Source organism: Pipistrellus kuhlii, unplaced genomic scaffold (assembly GCF_014108245.1).
Source record: "Pipistrellus kuhlii isolate mPipKuh1 unplaced genomic scaffold, mPipKuh1.p scaffold_m20_p_1, whole genome shotgun sequence".
NCBI lineage: Eukaryota > Metazoa > Chordata > Mammalia > Chiroptera > Vespertilionidae > Pipistrellus > Pipistrellus kuhlii.
The window spans coordinates 129876483-129890590 of record NW_023425404.1 but is presented as its reverse complement, the minus strand read 5'-3'; the positions used below and the strand labels follow the sequence as shown (position 1 = coordinate 129890590).

At 37.0% G+C, this 14108-nt stretch overlaps 1 protein-coding gene across 3 annotated transcripts in view; it reads right to left on the bottom strand.

Moving 5' to 3' along the window:
* COL25A1 (collagen type XXV alpha 1 chain) overlaps positions 1-14108 on the bottom strand; it is a 452093-nt gene that overhangs the window by 36101 nt on the left and 401884 nt on the right. For all 3 annotated transcript variants that reach the window (XM_036409348.2, XM_045589089.1, XM_036409357.2), the window contains exons 22-26: positions 13556-13600; positions 12537-12614; positions 6784-6807; positions 6144-6188; positions 2093-2137 (exon numbers count right to left, since the gene is read on the bottom strand). In XM_036409348.2, the coding sequence (XP_036265241.1) occupies positions 2093-2137; positions 6144-6188; positions 6784-6807; positions 12537-12614; positions 13556-13600 (237 nt within the window). The remainder of the gene's footprint in view (positions 1-2092; positions 2138-6143; positions 6189-6783; positions 6808-12536; positions 12615-13555; positions 13601-14108) is intronic.

Here is a 14108-nt window from a genome sequence, read left to right as displayed (position 1 = left end):
GTTTTAGGGCTCTAGTGATTGCAGCGGAATAGTCGACCTGCTGGACATAGTAGCAGAAAACCTTGTAAAGTCTATAGAAAAACCTCAGCTATGTGTATGGACCATGAAGCATACCACTATGCTTGTCAACTTATTTATAACTAAAGGCCTGGTGCACAAAATTCATGCACAGAGAGGGGGAAGGGTCCCCTCAGCCCAGCCTTCACTCTCTCCAATAGGGAACCCTTGGACATCCCTCTCACAATCCTGGACTGCTTGCTCCTAACCACTCACCTGCCTGCCTGTCTGCCTGCCTGGTCACCCCTAATAACACCCCCTCCCACCCCCCGCCAGCCTGATAACCCCTAACCACCTCTGACTGCTGGCCTGATCATCCCTAACTGCCCCCCCTGCAGGCCTGGTTGCCCCACACAGTCTGCTGTTTGATTGTTTGGTGACCTCTCACTGCCCCCCGTGCTGGCCTGGTAACCCCTAATTGCCCCCCCCCCCCCCCGGCCTGGTCACCCCTAACTGCCCCCACTGCTGACCTGGTTGTCCCTAACTACTACCCGTTGCTGGCCTGGTCACTCCCAACTGAACCCCCACCAGCCTGGTCACCCCTTACTTCCCCCCCCTCCTGGCCTGGTCACCCCTCAGTCCGTGTCCCCCCCCCCCCCCCCCCCCCCCATGCTGGCCTGGTCGCCTCATGCAGACTGCTGTTCAGTTGTTTGGACATCTCTTCACTAACCCCCCTGCTGGCCTTGTTGCCTCACACAGCCTGTTTGGTTGTCAATCTGGTTGTTTTGGTTGTGATGGCCCCTGGCTTTTTATATATATAGATGATTAATAGTGTGAAAGGAAAAATATAACCAGATTTAAAAATTCTAATGTGATCTCTGACTAATATAGTGAATCATTTAAAGTCTCTCTTTTTTAATTAACACATTTGTTTAATGTGACATCATGTAAGTTCAACATAAAACTCTGATATTAAAATATCCAAACTTAATTTCCCTAACACTATCACCTGAGAAATATATTTCACTAACTGTATAAAGAATTCCCTTTATTTCTTATGATCTACTTGATTTTAGCCATTTCTTGAGTAAATAATGAAAACCCAAAAAACATCAAATAGCTTGAAACTAACCCATGATTTGATTATGGAATTGGAATACTGGCAGGTTCTTTTTTGCTTATGGACCAAATCCAGCCCAGGACTTGTTTTGTAAAGGCTGAATGTTATACAACATTTTTAAGGGGTGTTAAAAAGAAAAGGATATGCAACAGAAACTGTATGTGGCCTGTAAAGCCTAAAACACTTACTATCTGGTCCTTTATAGATAAAGTTTGCCAATCTCTGTTTAAGGGGAAACCTTGGAGAAACAGCCATATTCTGCGAAGCTACAACAGCCCTGACTGTTTCTGTCTTTTCTAATAATCTCAACAATTAGGTGAAATCTATATTTGCAAAAAGAAAACATATATAAGCAATATTTAATTTTTTCACTGATTTTAGTCTTGAATCATTTACATACATTCACTGACAAAAGCAGGATATTTTTGCTACATAGGTAATAATTTTACAAGTCTATTAAAAATTCACAAAGGACTCACTGGTAGATTGATAAAGAGGATTAAGATAAAACTAAAGCATCATACAGCTCGTATGTTTCTGCAAAGAAAACTGTCTTAAAACCAATTGCTTTTAAAATAGCAATAGACTCATTAGAGAAAGCAAGCAGACAGTCGGGGGGCTAGAGAGATTGAGCAAAAAAAGGGGGGGGGAAGAGAACTCATGGACATGGACAATAGAGCCGTGACTGGGTAGGGGAGGGAGATGGGTGGAGGATAAGAGGACATAGAGGGGATAAATGGTGATGGAAAGAGAAAATAAAAATAAATAAATAAAAGCAATTGCTTTTAGAGTTAACATAGTCTCCAGAACAGATGGTGAAGAGAGAGAGAGAGAGAGAGAGAGAGAGAGAGAGAGAGAGAGAGAGAGAGAGGATATCACATATCAACATACATGTTTTTCTTGGCTTCAAACCTGCAATAAAAGTAATGATCAATAACAATGCTTTAAATGACAGTAGGTATCTTTGAAAATTACCTGCTCTCCGTCAACTCCTGGGATTCCTGGCGATCCTGGCTCTCCCTGTTAAGATAAAAACTGATGGCTTCCTTCCACTTATCATTAGTAGCATACTAAGCTATATAAAAATGTTGCTAGTTGATAACGGAACAATTTTACTATCAGCAAATGTATCATAACCCAAGAATACTCCATTACATCATACCACATATCTAAACTAAGTAAAATAGCATTTTCTTGAATATTATATATGACAATCCTCATATGTAGCTAAGATCCAGTGTGATTCTCATGTGAGTTGCAGGCTAAACAAAAATTGATGAAAGGAAACTGATAAAAATCATTTGATGGCTGACCATATTCTATACTATGAATTTATAGCAATAGCCTATATGTCTCAGTTAACTTTTTTCCTCCTAAAAAATCTGTATGATTTCTCTTATTTTCCAATTTGAGAAATAAGTAAAAACATGACAATTATCTTAAGAGAGAATAAAATGCAAAGCCACATAAGTTCACAATAGTTTAACTGACACTGGTTGAACCATAAACAAAAATTCGTAATGATTGTGAATGTGCTACTTCCAGATAAGTCTCCCTGAAAGATGTAATAAATCAGATAATAACTTAATCCACATTAAATTACTTTTGGATCAATTCGATTTCCCATACTATGCTAGGAATGCACTACATTTACTATTTATATTATGATTTATTAGAACCCTTGACAAACCCAAAATATATAGATTTATTTTTTCCTAAAGATGTTCTATTAAAAACAAATTTAAACAATGTGCTAGAGATTTATTCAAACAACAAATGTCCAATCACCTTTCAGTTGGGAAGGTACTGAACAAATTCCTTGAAAGATATTATTTTATTTCAAGGAATCATGTATTTGAATCCCATTATAAATATGTCTTGTTTCCAAATTGTGGAAACTTTGTAAAAACAGCTCTTTTGAGAGTTTGAATGGCCTGCCTCTCAGACAGGATTCCAAGGGAGCTGACTTGAGACTATATTTTTCTAGAAAGACTTGATTGGTGATGTTATAAACCACAGTACCAAATGGCTAGGGCTCTTTTCCCCGGTAAAAACTTTAACAGCTATTGGCCACAGCATGAAATTTGAGCTTTCCAATGTTTTAGAAGGCGCAGCAAACAAATTAAAAAAAAGTGAAAAAGGGCTTTTCTTTCCAGATTTCCTGCTCTTTGTGGTAGCAGCTAAGTTTATTTTGCCACAAAGCCTGCTGAGGTTGGATGCAACTGGCTAAGCCCTCATTTCATTCATCTGAACACTTGTCAGCACTCTGGGCCCAATAACGATTGCTTTGCTAAACTTCTACCTTCAAAATGTGACCCATGAGTGTTTAAAAGAAAAACATAATTCATGGGTTATTCATTTATCCTTCACCAATCAAAAGTGGTTTGTAAAGAGTTTCTTGATGTGTAAGAAGTCAAACAATCCGTGTTTCATAAAGGAAGGAGTGATGCTAATTGAAAAAGTTCCCATTCAGTCTGAGGCTGTGAGTCCTGAGTGAGAATGGGATTTGTGTTTGACTCAGGCTGTATTTGCTGAGTCTTGGTCATGGGCCCATCTCACCCCAATGATCTCAACCTTCTCAAGGAGAGATCATGGAACACACAAAGGACTATATCAACTAACCCAAGACCTCAATGACAAGAACCCTGTGAGGTGTGAGGAATGGGGCAGAGTGACAACACAGTGGGAAGAATGGTAGGGTAAGAGGGAGTATGACTAACTGCCTCCTCCTTACCCCCCTGTCTAGACATTCATTTGGTCAATTTTCCTGTTTCTCAGTTTTGATTCCTAATCTTGACTCCCAAGGCTGAGACAGCCTTCCTATTTTGCGTCTTGATCAAAGCACTCACTCTTATTTATAAACTAGTGGCCTGGTGCATGGATTCATGCACATTGAAAGGATATTAATATTAATTATGTGGCAACACATAACTCACAGCCGAAGGTGGAATCGTGCAGCCCTGTGAGGAATCAGGCTCTCTCCTTTCTGGTTCCAGGGTGTGTCACCCAAGAACTGATGCTTCTAAGTCACCATAGCTCAGCAGCTTCTGCATTGAGCATCTACTTCCTAGTGGTCAGTGCATGTCATACCTACCACCTGGGTAACTGGTTGGACAGTCACTTAGTCATATATATATGTATTATTGTGCCATTACCTGCCTATCTCCTCCTCAGGATATAATCCCCTGGTTGGAACCCCTTACTATACCTTAGTATTTTTATTAGATATTAGTACTTGGTACAGAGTAGAGGCTCAAAAATTAATTATTTAATAATCTATATATATAAAAACCTAAGTGGCAGTCTGACTATTCAACCACAATCAGCACCAGGGGGCAGACACTCAATGCACAGGCATGGAAACATGGAACAGACTAATGAATCTCACAGGAAAGTTGGGGAGAGGGCAGGAAGAGATTAACCAAAGATCTTGTATGCATACTAGAGGCCCGGTGCATGGATTCACGCACAGATGGGGTCTCTCGGCCTGGCCTGTGGAGATTGGTTCGAAAACAGCAGTTCAACATCCCCTGAATGGGTCTCAGATTGCAGGAGGGCACAGGCCAGGCCAAGGGACTCCACTTGTGCACAAATCTATGCACTGGGCCTCTAGTTAAATTAATAAATGAATAGCAATTGGATTATAAAACTGGGTATTCAGGTTTTAATGATATCACCCTCTCAGCTAGGTGGTCCTTTTTGCCCCTGTGGGCCAAGGGATGGGCACCCTTTGAGCTTTTGCAGGCATTTTGGCTGTAAAGAAAAATGAAGTCCTAGAAGCTGTGGAGAATTGTAGGGAATGACATGCATAGTTAGCACTAGGGACAATTTTGTTTCTGGAGACTCAGTCAAGTGAGGAGATGAAACAAGGAACTCAGACATAGAACTCTACATAGAGGGAAACAGATCTGCATATTTCTTTTTAGGTTGTGGAGTCCAGCTCACAAACATATTAAAGAATACAAATCCAGGCTGACTTATTCACTAGGAACAAAGGCTGTCTTACATCTCTTAGGTGCCAGAATGTGGTGGAGAAATAGAAAGTTAAAAATCCTAAACTGTACACTGTTATACAGGAAATCTGTTTGAAATTAAGATCTATATTCAAATATATTTCCCATAGCCAAGAACCTCAGTAATATTTTACTTTATATTTCTTTTTATAATTGAAAAATATGCTAGTGTTCTGTTCTCAAGTACCTTGAAAGAGAAAAGTACAAAAGCTGATGTGTGTGTGTGTGTGTACGTGTACATGTCTGTGTATGTATGATAGACTTAGCAAATAAACTGCCTTAAGAGGCATAAACAAAAGATGGATTGCTAAATTACCTAAATTGCCCACAAAAATCCAATGATGAAAATCATATTTCAACACACATAGCTTAGTTCTGAAAAGCCAAAGTAACTGGCCATGTATTAACTGATCAAATAACGAAACTTTACTTTGGAGGGAGAAAGCTAATGCAAGCAACAAATTTAGATATAACCACATATGTTTCATTAGATAAGATTTAAATGGCAGAATATCTGAATATATACAATGATGAAATGCTATAAAAATGACTCAAATGATTTATAAAATTGTCATGAATGCATCCCTTATTCTTTCTATTATAAAATAATTAGAGGGAAGGATCCTTTTTAGTGTCTGAGTATATTTTCCTTCAATTCTCCTCTATCTAAATACTTTCCTTTCTTCATACACCACATTTAGTGTTTTTTTTTTTTACATTTATAATTTATTTAAAACTTGTTTTTCCTTTATTTAATATTTTCTCTTTTCCTCAATGTCCTCCTAAATTGAATGTCATTTCTATATATTTTCCCTCTTTCCTAATTTTCCTTTTTAAAAAAATCCTTTGTCCTTCAACCTAAACCTCAATTTCTCTTCTTACCTCCTTTAAGCAATATTGCTGATCTCAGCTCTCCAGTATTTTGTAAGATTGATATGCAAAGATACAAATATTTAATATAGGATTCTCTGCACCATATGTGGTAAACGGGAATAAGTAAAATAAAGAATAACCTTTGGCCCTTGTAGTCCTTGAGGTCCAGGTGGTCCAGGGGGACCCTAAATCCAGAAAAGACAAAATTATGAAAGGGAACCAAGTCTATGTATTAAATTTCATACTTTAATAAGTATACTACACACTTTCTTAATTTCTATAATAATAAAATATTTCCTAATATTGATTTGCAAGGAGGAAAATTTCATCAGTTGCAGACCTACTTATATGCAAAAACATCAACACATAGGCCAAAATAATACTGAAGATGCTTTTGAGTTGAATTGTAAGACAATGTAAAATTGCTACTCTCTCACATTCATCTTCTTGGGTTGAATTAGCTTATTAATATTATCTGTGCCTCTAGACACATTCTTCCCCTTCCCTCCAAAAGGCTTTGCTTTCCCAAACACTAAAAAACAAAACTATATAATTAAGATAAGGCCCAAGACTTTTGAAAAAAAAAAAATAACTTTTTTTCTTGACTTTTTCACTAAACAGACAAAGTGGTTAAACTTGGGAAAATTTGAAAAAGGTTATTTATATAAGAAAAAATAAATCTCATATAAAAACAATTGCTACATTAGTACCATTATGAGCAGCATGCATCAACATCAAATACAAAGCCACAGACCACAGAAATCATGCAATAGGAGTTACCGTGACAGTTAAGGTGGTAATCCTCTGTTGAGAAAATGTATTGATAAAGATAGAGTTACCTATTTTGTGTGCTGAAGTACAGTAATACATTTCTGAAATAATCAATGTTTGAATATGTTTTGGAAAGACTTCTTCAAATGAATAGAATACTGGTATATTATAAAGATTTCTTTAAACACTATTTTTAGAATTTTATTTAAAAATCTGTGGATAAAGAAAAAAATATAAAAATTTTAATTCGCTTTATTTTATCATTTTATTTACTTATTTTTTTAAATTTATTGATGAGAGAGAGAGAGAGAGAGAGAGAGAGAGAGAGAGAGAGAGAGAGAGAAACATCCATTTGTTATTTCACTTATTTATGTACTTATTGGTTGCCTCCTACATGTGCCCTGAATGGAGATTGAACCCATAACCTAACCCACTGAGCTACCCTGCCAGGGCTAATTCACCTGATTTTTAAAAATTATGTAGAGGTTTGTCAGTTAACTGTGACCTAAGAAACTTCATCATTCATACAATTTCTAGATCTTCTAGATTACTTTAATTAGAGAAAACTTGAACAATCTAATTGTGTAAGTAGTATTTTTTTCTCTTTTAGTTTGTGCCATGTCTAAAGATAGGAGCCGACATGGGATTCATCTAGTTTCTTAATGTGAAGGGCTAGAGTTCTGTAACAAAATATATTCTTGGAAAGTATGAATCTCTAAAACACTTGATCCCTAATTTAGGATCATTTTTGTGTTAATATTTTCTAATTTCTTTTTGAGCTAAATGTTCTATAGGACCTATAACCAATTTGTGCAACCATACAGGACAAACATTCTCCATGGGATATTCCAGTCCCAACAGAGAAACATTATGCAATTACACATAAACTTGTGAATACCAGTTTAGCACCATCCCTTTGTTTTCCACTAATACTCCATTCCAATTTCTGATTTACTAGTAGTTTGTTGTTGCTGTTTTTTATTATTGTTGTTGTGAAAACATAATCTTAACATTATCTATCATTCCTCAAACAATTGTGTCTCTAGTGGCATGATGTCGTTATTCCTTAGAAAACAATGTATTATGCGTGTATAAATACTCACTTTTGTACTCTGATAAAATCTGTTATGGTCATTATAGCTTCAGAGAAAAATATAATAGGAGAAAAATCAACCAGTATTTTTTTTTTTAAAATCCTCACCCGAGTATGTTTTTCCATTGATCTTTAGAGAGAGTGGAAGAAAGAGGGAAAGGCAAAGAGAAATATTGATGTGAGAGAAACACATTGACTGGTTGCCTCCTGCACGTGTCTCAACCAGGCCTGGACTTGGGAGGAGCCTGCAACCAAAGTATGTGCCCTAGACAGGAATCCAAATACAGATACCACTTACTTTATTCATATGGGATTCACCTAAACAACAGTCAAATTTAGGATTATGAGAAAGCTACTTCTTCATTTCTATAGATAAATTAGTCATTAAAAAAATCTTCTAGAAAATGAGAGTAAAAACACTTTATCATTGCCTTCCAATTACACGTTGCAATTTTAACTAGAAAACACTCATAAGGCCTTAGAAAAAGAAATGAGCTTAAAAATTAAACCCTTGGAGGTTTTCTAACAGTGCCACATATAATTCATTTTTTTATCTAAACACAAAACTAGTTCTTTTATAAATTTAAATATAATAGCGTGTTTTATAATGAGGTGCATAATAAAAGAATATTATTAAGGTAACTGAACTAACTAACAGATGGGATTTAAATGATCTTGTTAAACAACTATTTGTGAGACCCAGAAGTTATACAGGGCAGGGCAGGTTCCATCCAGTTAATAGAAAAAAAACAAATGACAAAACACTAAGCTAAGTCTTCAAAACCAGAGTTTTTACTGCCATCCTGAAGCACTAATGTGCAGACACAAAAACGTCCTAAAGATGTTTGCTCATGTTGGACTTCTTGTATCTGGTTCCTCTAGGTTAAAGGTATATATGCTCAGCAGGATTCTCACTTGAAGTTCAGTTATGACTTGAAAGCAAGAATGTTGTTGGTAGAGAAGAAGAAAGACATGCTCTTCTCTCATGAGGCATGATGGGAAATGGGAAGCATGAGCTAGAGTGATTACATTGGTTGAAGTTCGAGGTTGCTTAGTGATTCATTCCCTAAGATACTTATGTAAATCACTTTAGAATTAGAGGTTATTTCCTTTCCTTTTTGACAAAGATGCACACTTAAAATCACCCATGATTTACACCAGAGAACAGGTTTAGTTTGAATGCTACTGAGGACTTTTAAAAGCTTGAGTAGGAAATGGGGAAGTTTTACTGCAAATTGTGGAAATGCAACCACCTTAAATAAAAATAAATTGCTTATGGCAAATGTTCACATAAATAACAAATTTCAATTGAGGCAACAGTAAAATATTTGTAATGTGATATTTTTATAACTGTAAAATACTCATATTTATCCAATTATCCTAGACTTTTTTGCAGAATTTTTAGAGAAGGCAGTAGTAAAATGAAACAAAACTGTGAAAATCCATCACTGGGTAGAGAATTAGAAAAATAAATGTCTGCTATTTCCTTTCAGTCTAATGGCTATTTAGTTTAGTTCTTTTTTTTTTTTTTTTAAGGGGCTCTTATCCACTAATTAGAAAAACAAATAGCTTTGAAGTGAAAAACAATGACATTATAAATTATTTATAAGCACAACATATAGTTGCCCTAACTAACCTATAAGAATAATAGGTCTTTAGAGGTTGAGATATAAATATGAACCAGTTGATTATGATCCATATTGACTTGTTTACAGTCATACAGAACTCATGGTGAGCACAGATTCTTTTCAAGATGCAGGTGTCACAATTTTAATGAAATACAGTGTGTTCAGGCACACCACCAGAAAGGGTTCAGGAACTCAGAAAATAATCCTAAGTATAATGTTAGAATCGAAAGACTCTTAGAAAAAAATCTGTTTAATCAAATCCTCATTTTCCAGATGCAATCAATGGAGTATAGATACATTGATTTCTCTAAAATGACTTAGCTAATTAGTAATTGAGGGGAGATCAAAACAGAGATTACAGTTTTAGATTAAGTAATTCCCGTTCTTTACCAGTTTCTATTAATGATACCAGTAAGACTTTAAATTTCTTGAGATAGGAATTGCTCCATGCCAGTCCCTGTTTATGCACAAGGTGCTTTAAAAGTCCTCTTTTATAATTTTTTTTTAAATGGCCAATAATATTGGAGCAGTTCTTGGAAGGTAAGACAATGGATATCTCTTAAATATTATAGTAAGAATGATGGGAAGCGGTATAAGGGAAATTTATAACATTGTTAATAAATTAAGTTTAAAAAGTGTCTCTATATTTTATAAGTAAGAACTTTGAAAACATAGTAGGTGCACCTAACTAACCTTCTTGTTCTGTTACTCTTTTTCTTACACATACCAATGAGAAGAACAGAAAAAGTAGACTGATCTGAAGATAGATTTTATAAAAGTGGTAGTTGTAGGAAAAGACTCATAGAAATGAAGGCCTACAATAATTAGAGAATATTAGTGAAGTCATGAGGATAGAAAAAAACAAGAAACAAATAGCAAATAGCAAATATTTAAAACAACTGTTGAATCTTTCAAGCAAATAAATGGATTGTACATATGAGATAAATATACTCACTTATTCAATCAATGACTTTATTTAATATTTATGCCCAGACCTGTTTCAGGCATGTTGGGGGATGCAGAGTAAGCACAAGACAGATTTCCCGTCACCAAGTAACTTCCAGTCTGGTAAGCAGCAAGATTAAATAGTTTATGTGACTTAAAGAATAATTAAATGTAAGCTACTGGACCCTGACCACTAATGTTTAAAAGAGGAGGCTCTCATCTGGGTGGCAGCAGTACATTGCTGGAAAAGACTGAAATGGATAAAAGAAAGGAAAGAAGGATGGGATGAACCAGGCAAAAAGAGGAGGATTTTTATGGATAGGATCAATAAGACCACTTCAGGGGGAAATGTGTTCTGGAAAAATAGAAAATTCTGTAGAGGAAACAGAGGAATATAGAGCCTTAAAAATCAGGTACAGAGGTAGAGAAGTTTGAGCTTGATAGAGTAGGCAAGGGGGTCCATTTCAGTTTCTGAGAAGATTGAAACCATCAAAATAGTAAAAACTATAAAAATTAACCTTGAAGTGATGTATAAGATGGATTAAAAGAGTAAGAAGGTACTAGGGAAGAGGAGTTGGCTGAAGGCTAGTTGCAGTGTCAGAACTGAAATAAATAGGATGTGGACTTAGTTGGGAATGAATAGGATATAATAGATCAATCTCAACAGATAGCTTGAAAGAAAGAAACAGTAGTATATGGTGGGATGTAATGGATGAAGGGCTAAGAATAGTTAAAAATAACTCTAAAGTTTATATCTCAAGAAATTCAAAAGCTTGTGGTATCATTAACAGAAACCGGTAAGTTAAGAAAGGGAATCACTTGGTAGGTGGGAAAGATAACAAGTTTAACTTCATGTCTTGGTGGAAGTTGACAATCAATTGTGCATCCATTGAGGAAATATTCCTAGGCAGCTGGAAGTATAGGCAGATCAGATACAGTGTGAAAGATTTAGAAGCAGCCATCACACAGAAGGACATGGAGTGATATGCCAAGAAAAGATTAGAGAATCGAAGATACCAAAAATTAGGGAATGGATAGAGAAACTGGAAATACAAAAATAGAATGGATCCGTCATAGACAGAAACTGGAAGAAATGAGAGTAGAGGATCAGAGAAACCAGGAAGAAAAAGTTTCAGAAAAGGAAGGTGGTTTAGGATAAATGTCACAGAAAAGTCAAGGGTGATAAGTACCATGTGCTTTAAGTCACATAAACTATTTAATCTTGCTGCTTACCAGACTGGAAGTTACTTGGTGACGGGAAATCTGTCTTGTGCTTTATAGGAGAGGTTACAACAGACTGGTGACAGAAGCTAGAATGCAGGAGTCTGAGCATAAAAAGGATGAATAGGATGCAAAGTGATGGAGGCATGCCACATAGTCTAGCAGGGGTCCTCAAACTTTTTAAAGTGGGGGCCAGATCACGGTCCCTCAGAGAGCTGGAGGGCCGGACTATATGAACTACTAATTCCTACTGTAACACCTCGGCTGCACTCACTGCCCAAAAAACCTGGCGGGCCGGATCAGACTCCTCTGCGGGCCGCATGTGGCCCGCGGGCGGTAGTTTGAAGACACCTGTATGGTTTTCACTTAATGGAAGAAAAAGAATCGAATGGTAGCAGTAATAAGAAACACCCATGGAGGACTTACTCAATGCCAGGCATTTAGCCATTTACAGCTCACAATAGCCCTTTCAGGCAGATACTACAACTGTCCTCATTTTAGAGAAAACTGAGGCCTAGGTCATGCATTTAGTAAGCAAAAGGGCTGAGATTTGAACACAGGCATCTTCAACTCCAGAACCACAGGGCTTTTCATTGCTTTGCTTGGCTTGCTTTCCAAGCAAGGAGGCAAAGATTGGTGAAATAAACACAGGTTTTAAACCAGGTAAGACTTACACATACCTGAAGGTACAAAGAAAAGAGAAGCTTAAAAATGCTAGGAAATAAAGGGGATAAACTGGGGCAAGCAGAAAGGGATGGGTTCAGAATAGGAAGAGGGTGTGGTTTGAGCAGTGGAGCTCCCCGGAATCCCTGGGGGTAGGGAAGCTGATGTTTATGCTCATCAGTCACTGTCTGTGGCGGGGAGCAGTCACTTGCCTGCAAGGCTTCCTGGAGGTTGCCATTGTAGTCTATGATCTCTGTGGCTCCTTGATCCCCCTTTTGACCAGGTGGGCCCTATGGAAAAAAACAAAAAACAACCAATAGGAAATCATGTGGGTTAGGCTAGGATATAGAAGGGACTTTGGCAAAAACAGAATTAGTAACTTGCAGCTCTTTGACCATCAATTCCTGGCTAAGGCACGACCACACTTTAGAATACATAGTCATGTTTGAAGTTTGTCCTTATTTCATAGGAGGGGAGCCATCTCTAACTTCCTTGTTGGTGCATGTGAAAGATACGAAATATGAATAAAAAATAGGTATGAGTCAATCTCTGAAACTGTTTTCTGAAAATTATAAAATGTAGGCCAATCTGATTCAACTTGTAAACATTCATTGGCTTTATCCATATTTATTAAAGCAACCCTAACCTTTTCTGGTCATTTACAACTCAAAGATTGCTTCCTCATTCTTTAAGAAGACAAAGCTCTGTTCTTAGGGAAATCCTGGTTTTCCCAACTGGAATAGAGTTCTATTAAAATAAAACCAAAGAGGGAATGCAAAGAAGACGTATCTTTAAAATTTCTACCCTACTCATTAGCTCTGCCACTGAAATTACACTAGTTTTGTCCTAATTCCTTGCCTTTGTTTTAACAAAAGGCTCTGAAAATAGGGGTGGTTGCTTTATGTTGAGAAAAATGGAAAATTCTACTAGCTGAATGACTATGGATTTGCTATTGCTTGTTTAGCAGAGGGAGATAAGATCAAGAGAGCTCTTTAGACCTTCTTCTTTTGAGCTCATTACATGTTAGAATCTATCCACTCACTGTTACTTGTGAGTGAAATTGAAAATAATATGAAAGGGGGTATCAATAATAATTACACTAGTCTCCCTCTGGTGCTATTATTGGGTATTATTAGTCGAGGTTCCCTGTGAAAAGCCACATAGATACACACTTTAATTCTAGGTTTGTGGGGGGATATGGGGCAAAAGCTGGGATGAGAGACACACTCACTCTTGGTCCCAGGGTTCCAGAGTCTCCTTTGTCTCCACGGTCACCCTTTCACCAGTGAAGAGAAAAAACCTAATTAATAGGAGGGCCAACAGTCTAGAAATATCTCAGATCTAAGGATGTATTTAATACCATACAGCAGCACCCTTATTACAAACTTCTGAAGTACAAAATCACAACTAGAAGAACAATAACCACCCACATGGCAAATGCTTCGTTAAGATACGTCTTGTAGGGAATTAAAATTCCCCTTTCAGTTAAGAGTGTATCTTGGAACAACAATGTATATGTTAGCTCTTTCACTAGGGATCTTCAAAAGCAAAGCATTGGTTTCCATGACAGCCAATGTGCCATGTTACCCCTCAGACTGAGCTATGTTTTTGCCTTTATATGAAACCTGGGGCAAAGGTAAAAAGAGCCAACCACTTTGGTTTTCTTTCCTCTGAGAGGTAATGTGTAAATAATTGAGACAGGGAAGGGATGGAGAGCTCATTCTGGGAGAATCAGAAGGGAAAGGTCACCAGCTAGGCCTTCCTCTGATGATGGAGATTGGAGA